Raw genomic sequence first — 25,514 nt, 5'->3', positions numbered from 1 at the left:
ATTCCTGGATTATTCATGTCACTTAGAAAATTCAAACAGACACTTGTGATGATCAAATCCTTGAAACCCTGATGAGGACATTGTAATGGATGTTGCTCGCATTTTGGAGCATTGCAGTACAGTTTGGACTTTGTTCAGGGAGCGTTCATCTTTGGTCAATACTGGGACAACTTTAATCATGTGGTGCAAACCTACACAAAACTCATAGTAAGTAAAATACACGCTTAAATTCTTTACAACATCCGAAGCCTCCCTCAGTTCACACATGAAAACCAGGCCTCAAAAACAATCCTAATTTTCAGACAGCTCTTCATTCCAATCTGTAAGACCCAAACTGTGAATACCCCCCCCCCCCACTCCAACCACCACCCCATCCTCAACTCTACACCATTGGAATTCTTTCTTAGCCAGCCTCCCAGCCTCTGAATCTCCACCGCCCCACCCCCAACATACCAGGTGTTGTTTCCAATCTCCATTTGGCTACCCTTCACAGGACGAGTTGCTGTGTCACCTGTTTCAGTTAATTCACAAACTTCCAACAAATCCCATCATAGGCCCATCTGGAAACATAATCAGTTTTCTGGAGGTTTTATTTTTGAATGAGGAATTAAATCACAACTGAATTTTGGAGCACATTAAAGCCTTTCTCCTGGCTACGCTGGAGCCTTTCCAGTTCACTTATTGCTCAAATCAATCCGCTATTGATGCAATATCGTCTCCCCTCCACTCTGTCCTATTCCATCTGGAGAATGGGGTCTCATATGCCAGACTTTCCAGAATTCATTATGGCATTCAACACCATCATACCCCAGAAAGTGGTGTGGAAATTGTCCTCACTGGGTCTGAACACCTCCCTCTGCAATTGGATACTAGACTTCTTTACAATAAGGCAACAATCAGTCCATGTGGGCAGTAACGTCTCTAATCCCATTACGCTGAGCACGGGCACTCCCAAGGCTGTGTGCTCAGCCCACTACTTTCACACTGCTGATGCATGACTGTCTCACAGTATCCAGCCCGAGCTGTGCCATTGAGTTTGTGGGAGACTCAGCAGCGGGTGGCCTTATTAAGGTCAATGAAGTGATGGAGTATCGAGAGGCAGTGTGGCAGCTGGTAGGATTGGTGTAAGAAGAACAACCTAACCCTGAACGTGGGGAAGACAAAGCATATCATTATGGACTTCAGGAAGGTGCAGACAAACCATCCTTCTCTGTGAATACATGGTTCCTCTGTACAGAGATTTAAATGCACCAAGTTTCTAGGAGGTCACATCATGAATGACCTCCTGAATGAAAAGGCACAGCAGTGCCTTCTCTTCCTGAAGAGGTTGAGACAAGCAAGGCCCCTACTGCCCCCCGCAACCCCATTCCTCTCCCTCCGGCCATCTTAACTGCATTTAACAGGAGCACCATTGAGAGCATCCTGGCAAGTTGTACCTACGTCTGGTAAGGGAGCAGTAGAGCTTCTCTATTCCCTGCCATATCGCATTTGACGTGCCACTGGTTAACCTGCTCCATACCTTATAATATTTAATAGGAATGCACTTTAGTTTGTTATTTATGTGTGATTCATCCCTAGATTTTATTCTTGCCTTCATAAGTTCTCATGTATTATGTATTTTATGTGTTTTACACTCTGGTTCAAAGGAACTTTGTCTCATTTCTATTTACAGTGTATATGCTATATACATGTGTGTAGTTAAATGACAATAAGCTTCACTTGACTTGTTTTTGATGTGGTGCAGTCCCACCACACTAGAAGTGCAATGAAGTGCTCTTCTGCCATATTCTTTTAAGGTTGCTTGTTTATTGCTGCATCAGAACATTCTGGGGCCAGTTAGAAGTTTTTTTTCAGGTAAGTAAAAGCAGTAAGACATAACTGTCCTTCTCCCTCACTTCTTAGATATTTTGTTATGAAGCAAAGTGTAACTCTTAAAAGTCTGATATGCAAAGTGTGATTTTGCAGTGATTAATATTCATGTGTAGAAAGCAGCATGTGAAATGTGCTGTGGTAAAACTACTTAATAAATACGAGTTGTCACTGTTGCTATAAAAATAGGAACAATAGCCACAATAAGAAAAGACAAAGATGTGAAATATAAATATTTTAAATATTTGCTATCTTGGGAAGGGAGGGATTTGAGAAGGAAACAATGCAACAGAGATAAGATGCTGAGAAATAAGACATTATTCTTCACACCTGAGATGGAGTAAATGGAAATAAATAAATATCTATCTATCTATCTATATAGTCAAGAATAAAGTACAGTAGGGAGAAGAAATTGGAAAATACATGAGAGTGAAGGGCCCCTATTTGATTATTTGTTCTCATAAAACACGCAAGAGTACAAGAAAATTGCTAAAATAGCTTTTCCAATTGTGGAACCAAAATCAAAGTCTTATTGTGACTCAAGATTTATTTGAAGGTGTAAGCAGTCAAGCTGAAAAAGAAATAAAAAGCAAACATCTCGAAAGCAACATTGACATTGGGACATTACTTCTATCTGGTTTTAGGAAAGGAATATATGCTTTCAAATGTTGTGAAGCAGAAAGTGAGGCTAATGTACAAAAAGAGGTGAACTCTTCAAAAAGTATGAAATTGCTTTGTTGTAAATATTTATGAGATGGGAGGAACAAAGTTTATTTTTGTTCATTTTCTTACAACATAAGTCTTACAAACTTAGTTTATTCCCTCATTAAGGAAGAAATTTTGCTAGTTCCAACCAAGTAATGGAATTTTTTCATTTTTTTAAAATTGTTTCCCAACTCCCTTGCTATTGGGAATTAAATTCCATCTCCAGTACTTGTGCAAATAGTTTCTAATATAAGCAGATACAGAACAACACTCTGCTATCTAAACAATATAATTTCAACTAAATCAGCTTTACTGTGGTTTCTGGTGTTTACATATTTTCCCTTAAATATCAGATTCCATTGAATGTTGGGAATGTGTACCACATTAAGGGCTTTAGGCCCAAAACCCTAAAAATGTCATTTTGATTGTGAGTCTTGACAAGCAAGCAATTGTATTTCAACCATCTTGTATGCATTTGGCTTGTATGATAAAATAAACCTGTATCTCTTTAATTGAAACTTGTGTGCACCTGGAAAATCATACTTTAAATCAGAATGTGATATTCAATTAAGTTTATCTTATTAAAAAATCTTATATGCTCTAAATCGTTTTGATGAATTATTGTATTTTGCTAATAGTTATGTTGTCAGTCAGAATGAAGGGTTTACTATCCATATGAATATATATGCAACCCTCTCACCAGGGCTCGTATACCACCTTGGTTTGCTAGCTAGCTCTACTAACAGCCATGTGTCTCAGCCGTGAACTTAGAACCAAAATATGTCCAGGGTTGGGATGATTTTGGGTTAAACCAAACCAGAAAGTTGGTTATTCCAATTAAGGAATATTGATTGTAATGAATGTTGTGTATATACTGTCCATACACAATTATCGGTTGCCAAGAAATGACAGATTGCACATCAGTATAAAATGACAAAGGAAGTATCTTTTTGAATTTTCAGCTTTATCAAGCAATTAGTAGGAAAACAAAGAAAAAAAGTTAATCAATCGAATTGTGCACATAGGTGCTGGAGCTCGTTTCTGTAGTAGCTGGGTGTACCGCTTTACTCACGGCACTGAATTCTCATCACCAACCACAAACAGAACTTCCCTTCTTGGAATCCTTTTCTCACGGAGCACATCTTGCATTTTGTTCTCCCTTTCAGAGGGATCATCCAGATGTCTTCCCTGGTGGTCTCCTCGCCACACTTGTCACCAAAAGCCCCCAAACCAGACTATTATACTCTGAAATCTCATCCCACCAAGCTCTCTAGAATCTTCTCTCACATCCCACTGGCAGAAAGTTACAATGCGTACTTTGACAGTCCTGGTTAGTTGACACAAGATTCCTAAGTTGGGCTACATAGCTCCTTATCTTTAGCTCAAGCCAAAACACTCTTCCAGCATAACATGCTGATTTTACTGGAAACATCTAAAATAAAATACCTCACAGCATAGTAGTAGAAATCTTACCCAGGGCATTACATTCTCCCCCCACCAAAAATAAGCGTGTCCTCATGACTTTGGAACTTATTAAACCATTATTAATAACACAGTGTTTAAATGAATTTCATGATTTCAGGACCCCCAATCCATTTGTAAATGGAGGTAACATATCTCACTATTGGGATGGATGCAACACTTTGTTATCCTCCGTGCATTATATGCCAGCCTATCTGGGGGTTTCCTGACTCTCTGAGACCTTCTTACTTCATCCTTGGCTTCTGCATCTTCAGCCACTCCATGTGACTGTTCCTGTCTATTTTGGGATGCCTCACCCTGTCTATCACTGATATCTTCCAACAGCTCAGGTCTCCCTGCAACCTAACTGAACTTGGCTTCATCCCTAATTATATTGGAGACCAGTTTCCCTTCACTGGCCATAATCACACCTGACTGTCCAGTGGTAATCCTCCCTTCTATATCCAGGTCAGGGCTGGGAGATTCAGGTATCTCTTCCATCAGCTCTTGGTGAGTTTGCTTAATGGAAAGCATACCATACTCCCATTTCCTCATCCTCTGAGTCTGTACAGTACTCAGTGGCTGGTCTCTCTTCTGGTCTTTCCACTGAAATCACACAATTGCCAGCTGGTTGCCTTTCTGTTCTCCTCTTTTCTGTACAGAGTTCAACTACTAGGTGTAGGCTCCATGTCAGGCTCTGGGTCAACACCTACTTCCTGTCCTATGGGCAAAAGATCATGCTGATGGAGAATTTTGACAGGAACCCAATCTTTTGATACTATCTCTTCTTGTTTCTTTGGTCTTGCTCAGTAGCAGAGGCAGCGGCTAGCTTTTTGCAATTTTTCCTCATGTCCGACACATACTTGAGAAATGTCAACTGCAACAAGTTTTTATGGCTGGTCCCAAAACAGAAATCTACAGGTAATCTCAGTTTGTGTCCAAATATCAAACAGTATGGCAAGCAGCCAGTGGCTTCATTCTGCGTACAGATGTGCAATGAACCAAATGCCCACTATATAACATAGAGCATACTGACATTGATTAAAATCATAACTTAAGTTATATATGTTAAAAATATTCTGGAAAATTATATTCTCTGTGAATTAAAAGTAATCGTAATGTGTTCAGTTAATACTGTATCCCACCTGAATAAAAAGACCCAATTACTTGTCTGTTAGAAGTTCATCTTCTTGTTGGACCCTTAGGTCCCAGTGGAGTATAGGTTATTGATGACCTCCCATTTCCATCAGCCAATGTCGATGGTATGGTTGGAATTCATTAATATTTCTGTAATCCATTGTATCCACGGTACAGAGAATTGGTCTACACAGCTTCAACAGAGCCCTGTTGGCAAGCCTTACCCGTTTCCACCTCTCACGATGGGGACAGAGGGTTGGCCTTTGAGAAGCATTACAAATCCATGTTGAATACAAAATGGCTAAAGATAAATTCTGGGAAATGTAATCCAGCAATTTGTTGTTTGATCAATGATGTGGGTCCATTCTGAGGTTTGTCCAATAAGTAATCCATTTAAACTGTATATACATTGTAGCGTTTTAAAGACACTACCCAATTTCCTGTGGAGACAAATAAAACACTTTCTATTTTAAAAATTCATGCATATTAAGCTCCAAATGTGTGTCACACAAGCTGAAGCCAATCTTTATGAATATTTTATACTATTCAACAGATATACCATGTTTTATCGTTTATAGATTTTACAGTAAAAATTCTGTGGGTGGTTCAGCACCACATTTTGCGTTCTTTTTCTAACCCTACCCATTATGTTCAATGACTTTCCCTTCAATATGTTCCCCAACTTCAACAACATTCTTCTCTCAAGGACAAGCACAATATTGCCTCAAGGCTCACACTGTGCAGTTCTGTGATCATAAACCAAACATACATCAGCAGTGAACTGAATATAGAAAAAAAATTAATTTCTAATTAGTACTTTAAAGCAAAGGACAATTTACTGCCTCAGCGTTTTCCATTCCATTTCCACTATTAGGATTGCAAAAGTGTATTATATATTCTGGTAACAATATGTACTGTATATTTATCAGTTCTCCTGCTATCTTTTGTGCCATGTGCAGAAAATTGATAATATTTATATTCAATATTTCATAGTTATAGTTTTTATACCCATTGTTTCCTCACATACATCCTGCCTTTGCCTTTATTTCTTTGACTACACTTTGTAAAATTTTACTTCTGTTGGTTTGACTATTTTTGCCCTTGAAACTGAGCATAAGGACAAAGAAATTTTTAGAGGCAGCCACCCCATCAAGTTTGCTTCATACCATGATGGCTAAAGCATCCTGACTAAACACTCCTAATGAAAGCAGGCATTTACACACCCTATAAAACAGTAATAGAACACAATTTTTGCTTGTCAGCTATGCTATTTATAAACTTGGCACCAATCAGCTACTTAAATTCTGCCATTTGTAAATGCCATAGAAAATCATTTCTTTAGCTCTGCTACAAGTACTCTGTGGTTTTAACCATCCTCATGCTTTGCACCATACAGATTTGGTAGAAAAGAATTTTAACACAATTGCAGATGATGGTATCCTGAAAGTAATTTACTAAGTGAATCATTAAAAAATATTTTTTATTACTGAACTTATTTACATAGATTAATGGTTAAATTAAAATAATTAGAGACACCAGTTGGATATGATTATAGTGTGCATTAGCAAAATAAAGAAACAGAAAACATAATGTAATTAAATCAGAAAATTCATACCGGGTATATGTAGCCCACAATAACACATAGGAGACATTGTTGTATATAAAACATTCATCAAAATATTTACAAAGAAGAGAAAATCTGCAGATGCTGGAAATCTGAGCAACACACACAAAATGCTGGAGGAACTCGGCAGGCCAAGCAGCATCTATGGAAAAAAGTAGTCGACGTTTCGGGCCGAAACTCTGTGGCAGGACTGGAGAAAAAAAGCTGAGGAGTAGATATAAAAGGAAGGGGAGGGGAGACAGAACCACCAGGTGATAGGTGAAACATTTTTCCAAAGGTGATGCCTGACCATCAAAATATTTGTCTGAGATGTTGTGCTAATTTGCCTGTCTTCTTTTATTGGATTTCAAAGGAAATTAAATAATTTGTAAAGAAATCATTCTTCATCCAAATGAAAATTCAGCACTGCTTCTCCTTAAGTTCTGAAGTTCATTGATTTCAGTGGGTCTAAATGCATGGAAGTGAGTACAATCAGTGGCCATTCTCACTCATGTGTAAGCGGTTGGTGACCAGACACAAATTTCTTCTCCAAAGATATTACGCCTTTCTCATCATCCAATGCCCCAAGTAACTAAGGCATGACACCTGAATGGTGCAAAACATGACACTGGCTTAAACCAGGAAGTACTTGTAGCATAGTTAAAGAGTGGTGAATTTATCAGGATTGAATCTCGATACAGTAATATTGTTACACACACCACCACCCAGCTTATAGTAACATGCCTTTGTTTGGTTTTCACCTACGAGTGTAATTGAGAAAATTGCTGGAAGGTTTGTTTTACCTCAACTTTCTAATCCCATATTGATTGATGGGAAAATTAATGGAAGTAATTTCCTGTATTACACATCCCTTTCACAAGCCCCCAGATGAACAGTGGGGAGAGCAGAATTGATCACTGACAAAATGGACAGACACCTTTGCATGAAGTTCAAGTTTGAGTTCAGTTTATTATCATTCAACCATGCACATGTATACTGCCAAATGAAGTAACATTCCTGCAGACCAACGTGCAGAACACAGTACATACACAACACATAAAATAATAGTACCACTAGGAAATTAACAAATGATAAGGGGTATTTATGACACAAGTCAAAAAGTAAACAGTATAACACTACTGGCTTTTCCTATATGATGAGATCTGGATGGTGGCAGGGAGTTCAGTATTCTTACAACCTGGGGAAAGGACGAGTTTCCCATCCTAACAGTTGTTGTCCTAATGCTACAGTACCTCCTGCCTGATGATAGGTATTGTTTTGTAACTCCAAAACATAAAACTAATTGAAAGAAAAACACACAGCCAGGGATAACTCATGTACATTTAGTTTTCACTTTAACGAGATGATATGGTGGTGTGATGACGTATGCCTTTCACGTACTTTTACATATAACCCTCAATAAATTATGGAAGCAAACAAAGAATGCTTACTCAAACAATATATTTACAATATTACTTGAATATTACTGAAATATTAAATATACAACAGTAGGAGATCAAAGAGATAGGTGAATGAATGGGGTGGATCACTGAAAATGCTAAGTGGCCTCTGTATGCAACACTCCTAATATGTATCTCTGGTGGATGAATGAGAGACCCCTCTGATCCTCTCAGCAGTCCTCACAATCATCTGTAGGGACTTGCAGTCAGATGCCTTGCAACTCCTGTACCAGATGGTAATGTATCCGGTCTTGATGGAGTTCCTGTAAGAGCTGGTTAGTGAAGGGGAGGGGGGAGCCTCACTCACCTCAATCTCCTCAAGCAGTGGAAATGCTGATGTGTTTTCTTGAACAAACAGGTGGTACCGAGGGATCATGTGCACTCTGAGACCCAGGAAAAGGTTAATACCTTAACTGCCTACTTTTGTGGAAGCCTGACTTCAGGCTCCATATATCTGGTCAGGAGAAGGAGAAAAGCGCTGAGGCTGCAGGAGAAATCCCATTGGTTTTATGACCCCTGAGGAAAAAATACCAACCTATTATGTATTAACACATGTCTGCCACTGAGAATAACTGACTTAAATGTCTGGTATTTAATATACTACCATTTCACAGTCACAGCTCCCAGCAGATTCCAAGAACAAAGATAAAATAGGAGAAGGAGTAGGCCATTTTGTCCCTCAAACCTGTTCCATCATTCAAGATAATCATAATTGAGTTGTTGCAGACTGTAACTCCTGTGCCAGATTCCATGATTTCCTGTTTACTAATCTTTCAGAATTGTATCTTCCTCTTCTTCTAGTGCCTCTAATCATCTAGCCTCCACAGCCCTCTCTGCTTTAACACACACCCTCTATACTTTAGAAGAAATCCCTATTAATCTTAGTTTTAAACAATCATCACCATTTCCTGGGAATTGCTTTACATTCTCACTGCTGTGTACTTTTTCAGTTATTGCTGCCTGTACTTCCCTCGTCCATTTGTCAGTTATCCACCACTTCCACATTCTTTGTTTTGGCTTTTCATCCAAGTTGCTTCCCTCATCCTACAGTTCTGCTTAGTTCAATATTGGTTACAAGATCGCCCTGCAAGAGCAGACCCTCACCTAGAATGTGTTTTATCTGTGATCACAGAGGAAATCCCCGTGGGTGTGGAGAGAATCGACGGTGAATTGAACTTGGTCACTGGTGCAGTAATAACATTGCACACACCACCTCCCACCTTATAGTAATGTGCCTTTGTTTGGTTTTCATCCATATGTGTAAAAATTTTAACACCTACCCTCTGTTAATCCCAATAGGATCTTACATGTTTAAATACCGCCCCTCCTCATTCTTCTAAACACTAAAGAATACAGGCCCAAAGTACTTGGGCTTTCTTGGTAGGTCAACCCTTGTATCCCAAAAATTAGCTTGGTGAATACACTGCCTCCAGAATGACCATATCTTTTCTTTAGTTAAGAGGACAAAAGCTGTACACAATATCATACCTCGGCTCTGTTTTATCCCCCCTAGTTCAGTCCCTTCCTACCGACATCGGTGACACTTCACATGGTCTGGATCTTTTCAATGATTTCAGGTTCCCTGAGCCCCATCATCGTATTTTCACACTGGATGCCCAGTCCCTATACACCTCCATCCCCAACCAGGAAGGCTGCAAAGCTGTCTGTTTCTTTCAGGACACCAGACCCAACCAGTTCCCCTCCACCACTACTCTTCTCCACCTATCAGAACTTGTCCTCATGCTAATTAATTTCGTCTTTGGCTTCTCCTGCTTCCTTCAAACAAAAGGTGTAGTCATGGGTACTCGCATGGGTCTGAGCTATGCCTGTCTTTTTGTCAGTTACGTGAAACAGTCCATGTTCCAAGCCTATACTGGTGTCTGTCCTTCATCTTTCCTATGCTACATCAATGACTGCTTTGGTGCTGCTTCCTGCACCGATGCTAAGCTCATTGACCTTGTCAACTTTCCCTCTGACTTCTACCCTGCCCTCAAATTTACCTGTCACATTTCTGGCACCTCCATACACTTTCTTTATCTCACTGTCTCTATCTCTGGAGACAGCTTATCTACTGATGTCTATTATAAACCATCTGATTCTCACAGCTACCCGGACTATATCTTGTCCCACCCTGCAACTTGTGAAAATGACATCCCCTTCTCTCAGTTCCTCCGACTCCACCACATCTGCTCTCAAGATGAGGCTTTTTATTCTAGAATGAAGGAGATGTCTTCCTTTTTAAATAAAAGGGGCTTTCCTTCCTCCACATTAACGCTGCTCTCAACCACATCCCTTCCATTTCACGCATGTCTGCTCTCACCCCATCCTCCCACCACCCTACCAGGGATAGGATTCCTCTTGTCCTCACCTACCACCCCACCAGCCTCCGCATCCAGCACATAATTCTCTGAAAATTCCACCATCTTCAATGGGATCCCACCACCAACCACATCTTCCCCTTCTACCTGCTCTTTGCTTTGTGCAGGGATCACTCCCTGTTCAACTCCTTTGTTCATTCATCCTTCCCCACTGATCTCCCTCCTGGCACTCGTCCTTGCAAGTGGAACAAGTGCTATACCTGCCCCTATACCTGCTCCCTCACTACCATTCAGGGTCCTAAACAGTCCGTCAATGTGAGGCAACACTTCACTTGAGAGTCTGTTGGGGTCATATACTGAGATGGGTTCTCCCGTATGGCCTCTTATATATCGGTGAGACCCGGCGTAGATTGGGAGACTGCCTCACCGAGCACTTACACTCCATCTGCGAGGAAAAGCAGGGTCTCCCAGTGGCCATCCATACTCTGTATGGGTAGCCTCCAACCTGATGGCATGAACATCGATTTCGCGAACATCCGGTAATGCCCCCCTATGCCCCCTTCTGCTTCATCATTTCCCATCCCCTTTTCCTGCTCTCACCTTATCTCCTTGCCTGTCCATCACCTCCCTCTGGTGTTCCTCCCTCCGTTTCTTTCTTCCAAGGCCTTCTGTCTCTTTCACCAATCAACTTCCCAGCTCTTTACTTCATCCTTCGCCGTCCAGGTTTCACCTATCACCTTGCGTTTCTCTGTCCCCTCGTCCCAACTTTTAAATCTACTCCTCAGCCTTTTTTGCTCCAGTTCTGCCAAAGGGTTTCAGCCTGAGACATCGACTACTTTTTCCCATAGATGCTGCCTGGCCTGCTGAGTCCTTCAGCAATTTTGTGTGTGTTACACGGTATTTCACCAGCATTCCATAGGAATGCAACAAAACATACCCATTTTGAAGCTCCAGCTCCTTTTCAATGAAGCCAGAAACGTTGCTTGCTTTTTTAACCATTTGTTGAACCTGCCTGCTACCTTTTAGTGATTTGTTCATACACATATCGGGCATCTTCTATAATTAATGTAAACAATGTTTGGATAGTGAGTTGGTATTCATCCATGGCTTCAAAAATAACTAAGTTTTAAGTTTTATGTTCAAAGTAAATTTTATTATCGCAGTGCAAATATGTCACCATATACATCCCTGATATTCATTTCCTGCAGGCATACTCAACAAATCTATAGAATTGTAACTAAAACAGGATCAATGAAAGATCAACCAGAGTGCAGAAGACAACAGCAGTGCAAATGCAAGTATGAATAACTACAAATAAATAAAGAGAACTTGAGATGAAGAGTCCTTAAAAGTGAAATCATCAGCTATGGGAAAAATCTCAATGATGGGGCAAGAGAGTGTAGTTATCCCCTTTTATTCAAGAGCCTGATAGTTGAGGGGTAGGAACCGTTCTTGAACCTGGTGCTGTGAGTCTTGAGGCTCTTGTACTTTCTACCTGATGGAAGCAGCAAGAAGAGAGTGTGACCTGGGTGGTGGGGATCTCTGATAATGGACACTGCTTTCCTATGACAGCATTTCATGCAGAAAGGATGAATAGAGTGGCAGTATAGTTTCTGATATAAAGACTTTTAACACCAATTCAATAACTATCTAATTTTCTTTTAAATTATTTGAATAATATACCAACTATGTTTACAGAAATTGTTATTGCTATAGTGATTGCTATGAGATTCATTCTGAAACAGGCAAAATTAAGGCTAGAATGCAAGACATTTTTTTGTAAAATTTATAACTGCTGTAAGTAATGAAGTCATTTTTATCAATGACAATTAACACCATGAATATTAACAGTTAAAGGCAAATGAATATGGCTCAGACTGTATTTTCATTGTCATTACAGGTCAGATATTCTGGCTTTTCTATAACACTGCAGGACCTTCTGCAGTAATCGCTATACTTTCTGGCACAGCCTTCAGAGTGGATTCTGAGCTTTCATTCTGGAACTTAGAGAATCAGTCAGGAAATCTGTTGGGATTTGAGTGACCATAAGATTTCTTTGTGTTCACACACTAACACATTCTGCACTGTAAGGCATTTAACAAGGTCTTTCATGGTCAGTTGATGTAGAAGATTACAGGCATAGGATCAATGGTGACTTGATAGATTAGGTTCAAAATTGGCCTGTCCATGGAAGACAGAAGGTAGTTGTAGAGGGGTGTTATAGAAACATAGAAACTAGGTGCAGGAGTAGGCCATTCGGCCATTCGAGCCTGCACCACCATTCAGTATAATCATGGCTGATCACCCAACTCAGAACCCTGTACCTGCTTTCTCTCCATACTCCCTGATCCCTTTAGCCACAAGGGCCCTATCTAACTTCCTCTTAAATATAGCCATTGAACTGGCCTCAACTATTTCCTGTGGCAGAGAATTCCACAGATTCACCACTCTCTGTGTGAAAAAGTTTTTCCTCATCTCAGTCCTAAAAGGCTTCCCCTTTATCCTTAAACTGTGACCCCTCGTTCTGGACTTCCCCAACATCAGAAACAACCTTCCTGCATCTAGCCTGTCCAAGCCCTTTAGAATTTTATACATTTCAATAAGATCCCCCCTCAATCTTCTAAATTCCAGTGAGTATAAACCTAGTCGATCCAGTCATTCTTCATATGAAAGTCCTGCCATCCCAGGAATCAATCTGGTGAACCTTCTCTGTACTCCCTCTATGGCAAGAATATCTTTCCTCAGATTAGGGGACCAAAACTGCACACACTAGTCTAGGTGCGGTCTCACCACAAGGCCTTGTACAACTGCAGTAGAACCCTGCTCCTGTACTCAAATCCTTTTACTATGAATGCCAACATACCATTTGCCTTTTTCACCGCCTGCTGTACCTGCATGCCCACCTTCAATGACTGGTGTACAATGACACCCAGATCTCATTGCTCTCCCCTTTTCCTAATCGGCCACCGTTCAGATAATAATCTGTTTTCCTGTTCTTGCAACCAAAGTGGATAACCTCACATTTATCCACATTAAATTGCATCTGCCATGAATTTACCCACTCACCTAACCTATCCAAGTCACCCTGCGTCCTCTTAGCATCCTCCTCAAAGCTAACACCGCCGCCCAGCTTCGAGTCATCCGCAAACTTGGAGATGCTGCATTTAATTCTGTCATCTAAATTATTAATATATATTGTAAACAACTGGGGTCTCAGCCCTGAGCCTTGCGGTACCCCACTAGTGACTGCCTGCCATTCTGAAAAGGTCCCGTTTACTCCCACTCTTTGTTTCCTGTCTGCCAACCAATTCTCTATCCACATCAATACCATATCCCCAATACCGTGTGCTTTGTTTGCACACTAATCTCCTGTGTGGGACCTTGTCAAAAGCCTTTTGAAAATCTAAATATACCACATTTCTCCCCTATCCACTCTACTAGTTACATCTTCAAAAAATTCTATAAGATTTGTCAGACATGATTTTCCTTTCACAAATCCATGCTGACTTTGTCTGATGATTTCACTTCTTTCCAAATGTGCTGTTATCACATTTTGATAACCGTCTCTAGCATTTTCCCCACCACCGATGTCAGACTAACTGGTCTATAATTCCCCGGTTTCTCTCTCCTGCCTTTTTTAAAAAGTGGGGTTACATTAGCCATCCTCCAACCCTCAGGAACTAATCCGGAATCTAAGGAGGTTTGAAAAATTATCACTAATGCATCCACTAGTTCTTGGGCTACTTCCTTAAGCACTCTGGGATGCAGACCATCTGGCCCTGGGGATTTATCTGCCTTTAATCCCTTCAATTTATCTAACACCATTTCCCTACTAACATGTATTTCCCTCAGTTCCTCCATCTCACTAGACCCTCGGTCCCTTACTATTTCCGGAAGATTATTTATGTCCTCCTTAGTGAAGACAGAACAAAAGTAGTTATTCAATTGGTCTGCCATGTCCTTGTTCCCTATGATCAATTCACCTGTTTCTGACTGTAAAGGACCTGTATTCGTCTTGACCAATCTTTTTCTTTTCACATATCTATAAAAGCTTTTACAGTCAGTTTTTATGTTCCCTGCCAGCTTTCTCTCATAATCTTTTTTCCCTTTCCTAATTAAGTCCTTTGTCCTCCTCTGCTGGTCTCTGAATTTCTCCCAGTCCTCAGGTGTGCCGCATTTTTTTGCTAATTTATATGTTTCTTCTTTGGACTTGATACTATCCCTAATTTCCCTTGTCAGCCATGGGTGCACTACCTTCCCTGGTTTATTCTTTTGCCAAACTGAGATGAACAATTGTTGTAGTTCATCCATGCGATCTTTAAATGCTTGCCATTGCATATCCACCGTCAACCCTTTAAGTACCATTTGCCAGTCTATTTTAGCTAATTCACTTATCATACCTTCAAAATTACCCTTCTTTAAGTTCAGAACCTTTGTTTCTGAATTAACTATGTCACTCTCCATCTTAAAGAAGAATTCCACCATATTATGGTCATTCTTACCCAAGGGGCCTCGCACGACAAGATTGCTAACTAACCCTTCCTCATTGCTCAATGCCCAATCTAGAATGGCCTGCTCTCTAGTTGGTTCCTCAACATGTTGGTTCAGAAAACCATCCCGCATACATTCCAAGAAATCCTCTTCCTCAGCACCCTTACCAATTTGGTTCACCCAATCTATATGTAGATTGAAGTCATCCATTATAACTGTTCCTTTATTGCACACATCTCTAATTTCCTGTTTAGTGCCATCCCCAACCTCACTATTACTGTTAGGTGGCCTGTACACAACTCCCACCAGCATTTTTTGCCCCTTAGTGTTATGCAGCTCTACCCATAGTGATTCCACCTCCTCCAGGCTTATGTCCTTCCTTTCTATTGTGTTAATCTCCTCTCTAACCAGCAATGCTACCCCACCTCCTTTTCTTTCCTGTCTTTCCCTCCTGAATATTGAATACCCCTGGATGTTGAGCTCCCATCCTTGGTCACCCTGGAGCCACATCTCTGTGATCCCAACTATATCATATTCATTAATAACTATCTGCACATTTAATTCATCCACCTTGTTACGAATGCTGCTCGCATTGACACACAAAGCCTTCAGGCTTGTTTTTACAACACTCTTAGCCCTTATACAATTATATTGAAAAGTGGCTCTTTTTGCCCTGGATTTGCCTGTCTGCCACTTTTACTTTTCACCTTACTACTTTTTGCTTCTACCCTCATTTTACGCCCTTCTATCTCTGCACTTGTTCCCATCCCCCTGCCACATTAGTTTAAAGCCTCCTGAACAGCAGTAGCAAACGCTCCCCCTAGGACATTGGATCCAGTCCAGCCCAGGTGCAGACCGTCCTGTTTATACCGGTCCCACCTCCCCCAGAACTTGTTCCAATCCTCCTATTTCTACTCTGACTAGCACGTGGCACTGGTAGTAATCCAGAGATTATTGCCTTTGTGGTCCTACTTTTTAGTTTATCTCCTAACTCCCTAAATTCACCTTGTAGGACCTCATCCCATTTTTTACCTATATCGTTGGTAGCTATGTGCACCATGACCACTGGCTGTTCACCCTCCCATTCCAGAGTGTCCTGCAGCTGCTCAGAGACATCCTTGACCCTTGCACCAGGGAGGCAACATACCATCCTGGAGTCTCATTTGTGGCCGCAAAAACGCCAATCTATTCCCCTTGCAATCAAATCCCCTATCACTATAGCTCTCCCACTCCTTTTCCTTCCCTCCTGAGTCGCAGAGCCACCCATGGTGCCATGAACTCGGTTGCTGCTGCCTTCCCCTGATAAGACATCTCCCCCAACAGTATCCAAAACAGTATATCTGTTTAGGAAGGAGATGACCTCAGGGGACTCCTACACTACCTGTCTACTGCTACGCTGTCTAATGGCCACCCCTTCCCTTTCTGCCTGTGTAGCCTTTACCTATGGTGTGGCCAACTCACTGAACATGCTGTTCACAACTTTCTCAGCATCGCGGATGCTCCAGTATGAATCCAATCGCAGCTCCAGACGCTCAATGCAGTCTGCCAGAAGCTGCAGTTGGACACACTTCCTGCACATATTCCTGATCAGGAAGTATCCCTGATTTCCCACATGCTGCAGGATGAACAAACCATGGGTCTGATCTCAGCTGCCATGACCTACCCAATACTTGCCTCAACTTTTGAAACTTTCTCCTTTGAAAGGACCTTACCCAGCTTTACCTCACTTGGAGTGAAGCTCGTCCTCTGCCTCTTCTCGTCGAAGCTTCTCGAGTCAAACCCTCAAGTCTCCACTCCTTCACTGGCTCATTTACTCAATGGCCACTTTCCACAGGCCACTCCACTTGAGGTAACCCTCTATTTATTTGCTTGAGCTTTTCAAACTGCTTGGTCACCTGACCTCGATTGCCCAATCAGCTGCTTTCTGCTGAGTCTGAGTTATTCAAATCTTGATTGTCTAATCAACGGCTTTCTGCTGAGCTATTCAAATTTTGATTGATTTGATTGCACAGTCCAACTACCAAAACTGCCAGAATCTCTCGAGTCAAAGTCTCAAATCTCCACTCCTTCACTGGCCCACTCACTCTCTGGCCGCTTTCCACAGGCTGACTGCAAGTCAGTTATGAGTGGTGTTCCAAAGGGATCAGAGCTGGAATCTCTAATATTTATACTGTACACACAACTCAACCAAAGTTTGTGTCAGCCACAAATTTACTTATTAGAATATATTGCTGGACAAATGAGACTGCTATGTGATAATTTCAATGGTCTGAAATGGCCTCATTCTTTATCATAAGGAAATATAGAAATGATAATTAAATCACAAGTTCAGAGAATTCACAGTAATAAAAAGAACTTTATGTGTGTTTTCATTAAAGCTAATAAGCTTTTGCCAGTGTAGGAGCTAGACTTAATAAGATTCATGGCCATAAGTTAACATGATCATTATTAGCACATATGTACAAAATAATACAGGTACAGAAAAGGAGATTTATCTCAAGTTGCCTGTCTTCCCAGTCGATCCCATTGCACTGTAACAGCTTGATTCATGAATCTAACAATGACACCCAATCTTGTGGTCTTCCTTGGGAATTTCTTTAAGAACTTTATCATCCTGTGCAAAGCTGACTTGTTAACTTCGGAAAAGTAAAGGGAATTCTCTCATCTACTGAGTTATACAGCACAGAAACAGGCCTTCAGGCACCATGTCCACACCAGTCTTCACGCACTCACCTTTCAGAGTCCACATACCACATTTCATCAAGTCTGATTCATTTGACCTACACTGGGGCCAATTTACAGTTGCAGATGATTACCAGCCAGCACAGCACTGCCACCTGTTTGAAAACTGTGTTACGTACCCCGTAACTGGGTCACTTACCAGCAAAGATAGAGAGGTCTGTTGAAGTCTGATGGTACTACTTTTAACAGTATTTATTGATAAAAATACACAAAAATAATATCAATGCAAACATACAGATAATATACATCGTCAATACTAAATCTAAAAGTGCGGGTATAATAGTAATCAATAAGAAATAAGCTCTATCGTTGTCTGGGGATAATGTATTGTCCGATGGAAATATAAAAGTCACTCAGTTTATTCAGGCTGCAGCTTTTTGGTTGGAGAGAAAGACAGATTTTTGAAACTTGCCGGCCTTTCCTTTCATCCGATCTTGATCCGCATTTGTCCTTTAGCGAGGCCGTTCCATGGAAGACTTTTCATCTGAGCAAGGATGGACACACACAAGTCCCCACCGGTCTCATACGTTTCTCCTGATGCGTCTGAAGGGGTTGTTCCCCAGACCCTCTTTTATCCTTACTCACGGGGTCTCAGATGTCAATCAGGTTGGGATGATGCAATCCCTCAACCAGCCCACTCTGGTCATCCCCTGAGGGCGTCAATGAATAGTACAGTACTCAATACACAATTCCGTCTCCAAGAGACAATAGCTGTTATCCATGGCTTTGTATCGCTGAGGCCAGGACACACATTCCAAACCCTTGTGGATTCTGCGTGTCTCTCTCTCATTTCCTGGGTCCCAGACCCAAATTAATGGCGATCTTACGATTCTCAAAAAGGAGGGGCTACTTTGTGCCCTTCAGCCCCTCAGAGTTGTGGCACATTCGTAACAACTGGAACATTAGAGAGAAATATACAGGCTCACAGGGAGAATGTGGGAATTCTACACAGATAGCATTGCAAATGAAGATTATTTCTGAAATTGTGAGCTAGTGGTTCTAGTGTCACTGTATCATGGCCTGGAGAAGGTCCAGAGGAGGTTCACAAGGATGATTCCAGGAACGAAAGGGTTCTTATATAGGAATGTTTGATGGCTCGAGCTCTGTACTCACAGGAAATTAGAAGGATCAGGGGAGATCTCATTGAAACCTTTTGAATCTTGAAAGGCCTAGACAGAGTAGTTGTGGAAAGGATGTTTCCCATGGTGGGAGAGTCCAGGACCAGAGGGCATAGCCTCAGGATAGAGGGGTGTCCTTTCAAAACAGAGATGCAGAAAAATTTCTTTAGCCAAAGGATGGTGAATTTGCTGAATTTGTTGCCACATGCAACTGTGGACGCCAGGTCATTGGGAGTATTTAAGGCAGAGATTGAAAGGTTCTCGATTGGACATGGCATCAAAGGTTACAGGGAGAAGGCTGAGAACTGGGGTTGAGGAGGAGATAGAAAAAAGGATCATCCATAACTGAATGGCGGAGCAGACTCAATGGGCCAGGTGACCTGACTCTGCTCCTATACCTTATGGCCTTGTGGTCTTCCACAATCTGAGAACATCCACAGTGTATTATGGCCATTGAGGTTCTTCTGAAATGTACACACTGTTGAAATGTAGAAATCACATTGGCTTCAATGTACTGGCACGTTTGATAGTTTGGTACGACCATTATGAAGGTGTTCCTACTGACATTGTGTAAATCTGTTTACAATCCATAATGCATTCTGAAAATTAGCACCAAATTGTTACTTTGGTCTCAGAATAATTAAAGCCTAAAATGAAGCTTTCAACAAAATTTAACAAAAATATAAATCTTACAACAGCATTGAACTTAATAAGCTGTTTGCTTCTTTAAGGGTTTTCATTATTATAGTTTGACTTGAAAGTCTCATTATTTCTCAAAGCCTCATACATAAATGTCATAAAGCAACAATTCTGCAAAGTGAATTGTGTAACTCGAATCTAAAATTGTAGCTAATTTCACAAGATGCCTCATTTCTCTTTAGTCAGCTGTACAGTAACCAGTCATATTGTCTGACTTATTTTTTTCCAATATCAAAAAAATAGGAAAATACATTAAAAAAATTTCTCTTGAACTACCACTTTGTTTGTTATTGATTCTGAAAGAGGTCTGAAGTTTCTTGGACTTGGGTGTCTTCTAATATTTTACCTGAGTAATGATATTCAAACCCAAACAATAAAACTTTGAATCTATTGCCTCCAAGACCTCTTTGATGGACAGGTTGAGATCAAAGACAGCTGTGATGGAGAAAGGAGAATGTAAAATTGGACTCCAGTTATCAGCAGCTTCACAGAAAAAGGATGAGACATCTGCTTGAATTGGAACCTCGTTAAGATTCATATGTTGTTACGTGACTATACCTTCAACCCCATATATGTATTAACATCTCAACTAGCAGAGCATTGATGAATCCAATGTGTGGAAGTAAAAATGAGTCTGGAGCAACCGACCACTACCCACCAAACTCTGCTTGCCATTAAACATCTCCGTGCTCTCCAGCCTTGTCTTTCAGCTAATTTTATTTGGTCTTTCCCTATCAATATTATGCCTGCAGCTTTTCTCCTGCTCTGACAGATGAGCAGTCTGTTTGGGAACTCCTAGTGGGGCAGGTTCCTGCTGCTAAATTCTTACCCCAATGCACCATCCAGTTCTTCAGTCTGTATGACTACTGGAAATAACACATTTTAATCTTGCATGAAGTACAGGAAGACATTCTGATCCCTGGGTTTGCCCTATTATCTATCGGTACCAAGTGATACATGACTCTGTGATCCCAGCCAGCATCCTGCAAAATGAACTTCTAGCAGGAAGAGAGAGATTACTGTTTAACACTCCTCACTGAAGCTCTAGGAAAGCAAGATTATTTATTGAATCTTCACCAGCACACCCATTTAATACCCCAGTGTCAAAAGCAAAACCAATGCTATGTAGAGGCTGCTTTCAACCAGAAGACAATATAGAGGTGGGTGACCAAAAAATAGCTATTCGTAACCAGGATTACAATAGGAATGTTTGTGTAAACTTCTGCAAAATGTGTGTTTAATGTGCTCTGTCAAAATAACCACATTTAAGTGTCTGCATACATTCCTAACTAGAACCCTACTTGAGAAGTGAATATATACACTTACACCTGTACACCTTCTGTTAATGCAAATATCTTGTCAGCCAATAATGTGGCAACACATCAATGTATAAAAGCATGCTGACATGGCCAAGCGGTTCAGTTGATGTTCAGACCAAACATCAGAAAGGGGAAGATATGTGATCAAAGTGACTGATTGTTGGTACAGTTTGATTATCTCAGAAACTGCTGATCTCCTGGGATTTTCATGCTCAACAGTCTCTCGAGTTTACAGAGAACGGTGAGAAAAACTAAAAAACAGCCAGTGAGCAGCAGTTCCATGGGTGAAAACATTTGTTAATGAGAGAGAAAGGCCAGACTGGTTCAAGCTGAGAGGAAGGTGACAGTAATGCAGTGGTGGTGAGAAGAGCATCTCTGAACAACGGCATATCTAACCTTGAAGTTGATAGGTTAAAGCAGCAGATCACCATGGGCATACACTCAGTGGCCACAGGACGTACTTCACAAAGTGGTGGCATAGTATATATTGTATCACTTCCTTTAGCAGAGAGTTGACAGCATTATTGGCCAATGTTGAAAGTATAATTGTTCAGCAAGATTTTGAGCTGCATTTAGGCCATAAGCCAGTCTTTTAGCTACACCTCTCTGCTGTGGCATACACGAGATATGGCCATTGTGCAGAGCGGAACTGGCTCTCAGCATTATCCAGGTTTTGACTGGGGAAACCAAGGCTCTGCCCTCAGCTCACTATTATCAAAGTGCCTTACATTGTTTTGTCAGAGGCAATTAAAACAATTGATTAAAATAATTAAATAATTCCAAATTCAAAGTTCAAAGAAAATTTTATTATCAAATTACATAAATGTCGCAATATACAACCCTGAGATTCATTTCCATGTGGGCAAATTCAGCAAATTGATAGAATAGTACCTATAACAGAATCAATGAAAGATCAACCAGAGTGCAGAAGGCAACAAGCTGTGCAAATCCAAACATAAACAGCAATAAATAACAAGAACATGAGATAATGAGATAAAGAGTCTTTAAAGTGAGATCACTGGTTGTGCAAACATCTCAATGGGTGGGTAAGTGAGTGCTGTTATCCTCTTTTATTCAAGAGCCTAAGGGTTGAGGGGTAGTAACTGTTCTTGAACCTGGTGATGTGAGTCTGAGGGTTTTCTGCTTTCTACCTGATCACAGTAGTGCTTCATGTAGATGTGCTCAATGGTTGAGAGGGTTTACCATGATGGCCAAATCCACAAACTTTTGTAGGATTTTCCGTTCAAGGGCATTGATGTTTCCCTACCAGGCTGTGATGCAACCAGTCAATATGCTCTCCACTACCTATTAATTACTAATTAAAAAGTAATATGCTTAATCAAAATCTCATTACATTACTGTTAATGAGCAACATAAATAGATGGTGAACAAATATGGATATACCAAGAGCAGAAAGTTTCTCCCCCACAAGAACAGGATGTTCTAACACTTCCTGCCTCACCATAATCCAAGGAACTAAACAGCCCTTCCTGGTGAGGCAGAGAGTCACAAGCACTTCCTCCAACCTGGTCTAAGGCATTTGACACTTGCAATGTTGCATGAATGGTGGGATCAAGCACTGACTAGGAACAGTTTTATAAAGCACCAGTACTCTGTTCCTAATGGTAATTTTGGGCTTCTGCTTGCAAGTCATTTCAGTTTCTGTCCCATTCCCATCCCCATGCTGAGCTTTCAGTACACAGCCTTCTCCACTGACACAATGAGGCCAAATGCAAACTAGAGCAGCACTTCATTTTCCACTCAGATGTCCTAGTAGGGTATGACCATTAAATTTTCCGATTTCAGGAAACCTAGATCCTCTGTGCTCCCTTCACATTCCTGGGTCCACCCAGCATCCCGTGTCTCCTTTGCTCACTTTTTCCATCCCTTCCTCTTCCTTACTTAGTGTCTTTATCCTCCCCCATCTAGTTCCCTCTGCCCTCATCCCTGCATTATTGGACCCTGCTATTATCTGCTCTTCCCTCTCCTCCCTCTCACCTGACTCCATCTGCCCATCACCCCTGCATTATTGGACCCTGCTGTTATCTGCTCTTCCCTCTCCTCCCTCTCACCTGACTCCATCTGCCCATCACCCCTGCATTATTGGACCCTGCTGTTATCTGCTCTTCCCTCTCCTCCCTCTCACCTGACTCCATCTGCCCATCACCCCTGCATTATTGGACCCTGCTGTTATCTGCTCTTCCCTCTCCTCCCTCTCACCTGACTCCATCTGCCCATCACCCCTGCATTATTGGACCCTGCTGTTATCTGCTCTTCCCTCTCCTCCCTCTCACCTGACTCCATCTGCACAATATGAACCCCTTCATTTGGCTCAACTTATTACCTATGAGCCTTTGTCTGACCGTTCCCTCTTTCCCCTACACCTCTATGCAAAGGCTCTCTTCTCTCTCCATTCACAGTCCTGAAATGTAGACCAACCTGTATCATTGACCAATCATTAGTCTTCATAAATGGTCCATGACCCACCTGTGATGTTGAGAGTCATAATCATAATCAGGCTTACTATGGCTGACATCTGTTGTGGAAGTTGTGGTTTTGTGGCTGCAGTTACAGTGCAAGACATAAAAATTACTATACATCACAAAAAAAGTGCATATGAGGAATCGCAAGGTGATATTTGTAGGTTAGTAGACTGTTCTGATCTCAGCAGTGGAATGGAAGAAGCTGTACTTCACATTGAGTGAGGGTTTGCAGCTTGTGGTATCTTCTCACTGATGGTTGTAATGAGAAGAGAGCATGCACTGGATGGTGAGGGTCTTTAATGATGCATGCAGCATTCTTGAGGCGCTGTCTTTTGAAGATCTCTCCAATGATGGGGAGGGGTTGTGTCCATCTTGGAACTGGCTGAGCCCACTATCCTCCCCAGCCTCTTTCCATCCCGTGCTCCAAAGCCTCCATACCTGGCATTGATGCGCTCTGCCGTACATCTGTATAAATCTGCGAGAGTCTTTGGTGAGATATCAAAGCGCTTCCAGCATCTTGATCTTTGCTGACACCTGCATACCCTCACGACCGCTTGCGAGGGGCTGCATCTGTGCAGAGAAATGGAAGCTGAAGACAAGCCGGCCTGCAGGGGGCAGAGCAGTGGCAGTCTGCAAGGAAGAACATTCAGCCCGGATGTTTAACTCATGTTTGCATGAGCAGTAACCTGTTTTATTTGAACTAAGGAAAATCAAAGGTTGGAGCTTAATTACACTCTGCAGGGTAATTAAAGCAGATACCCTTGCTTTATGATGCAGGACTCCAATCAGAAGTAGCCCTTCCCATGTGTGGCAGCCAGCTTTTATATATTTATATTAACCACTGCTTTATTTCTTTCAGGCTATTGTCAGACTCAGCCTGTCGAGACAGGTAAGGGCACACATTTTTATCTTATCAACTTTGATGGATTTTAAACTTTCAGTGAAACATAAATTAGTCATGTAACTCTAAAAAAATCACAATCCTGCTCCAGATGCTTTGCTGAAAACTCAGAAGAAAGTTCTGTTATAGTTCCATATTGGTGAGAGAAGCATCTTGATGTTTAACCCCTTAAGGAATATTATTATAATTCTATTCAGTGTGTGTGTGTAAGAAATTCTACTCAATTAGTGATATTGCCAGTTATTTAATTTCCTAAGCTGTTTTTCATTCCTAATTACATTGGGCCTTCATGATAAGTAAATAATATGCAGAACAGGACATACTCTCGTGGGGAGCAAGCTAGTAGAATGGAACTTCTCAGAATCGCTTAACGTATCTGATCTGAAGCTTTGGATGCAGGCTCACTCCTTGCCTCTGAGCTTTATTGACAGCACAACATACCTTTGCAAATGCTGGCAAACTTGATGATGTGAAGTTCTTTTGAAATAGTCGGCAGCTAATGTTAAAAGTCACAAAACCAAGTGAAGTGCTGCTTGTTCTGATTTTTTTTGTTTTGTTTAATAAATTCTGTACGTGTCTAAATTATTAATTTTAATATTACCATTTTGATCTAATTAAGTCAATCACTTTCCATTCTTTTTCTCAGAGCTTGGCATTGAACAGCTAACATTAGTAACATATTCCATTTTCTGTTTCTGCAGCACAATGTATAAACAATCACCTAAGTTACTGTACTGTTGCGTCCTACTCAAAGATTATGTTTCCCAACCTGATTGGTCAAGTGTCGAGATTAGAAGCAGAGATGAGCCCAGAGTATGTTCTTATTAGTGTCTTGGACAACCTGCTGAATGGGGAATGTACTTTGGACCTCAAATTGCTGGGCTGTTCCATCATAGCACCACGATGTGAGAACAACGTGATTCTGAAACCCTGCAGACATTCTTGTGAAGCACTTAAAAGAGACTGCCAGCATACATTTAAAATGATAGAAATGGCATGGCCATATTTCATGGACTGTGATCGGTTCTTTGTAAGTGAGGAAGAGGGTTGCTACGATCCAGTAGGAAGATACACAGGTAGGTACATTTCCATTTTGGTGGGATAATTGATTATGTATTAGCATTTGTTTTCAGCTTCCACAGAACATGTTAAAAAGTTGAATTAAAAACAGAAAATTCCAGAAATGCTTAACACGTCAGCTGGCATCT

The 25,514-nt window shown here is 41.1% G+C and overlaps 1 protein-coding gene across 2 annotated transcripts in view; it reads left to right on the top strand.

The window, feature by feature from the left end:
* cpz (carboxypeptidase Z) overlaps window positions 1–25,514 on the top strand; it is a 74,322-nt gene that overhangs the window by 2,208 nt on the left and 46,600 nt on the right. For both annotated transcript variants that reach the window (XM_059964885.1, XM_059964883.1), the window contains exons 2-3: window positions 24,265–24,294; window positions 25,008–25,382. In XM_059964885.1, the coding sequence (XP_059820868.1) occupies window positions 24,265–24,294; window positions 25,008–25,382 (405 nt within the window). The remainder of the gene's footprint in view (window positions 1–24,264; window positions 24,295–25,007; window positions 25,383–25,514) is intronic.

The sequence above is a fragment of the Hypanus sabinus genome, chromosome 3 (assembly GCF_030144855.1).
Source record: "Hypanus sabinus isolate sHypSab1 chromosome 3, sHypSab1.hap1, whole genome shotgun sequence".
Taxonomy (NCBI): Eukaryota; Metazoa; Chordata; class Chondrichthyes; order Myliobatiformes; family Dasyatidae; genus Hypanus; species Hypanus sabinus.
Note: the sequence above shows the minus strand (reverse complement) of the source record. Positions and strands in the feature narration are given on the sequence as shown.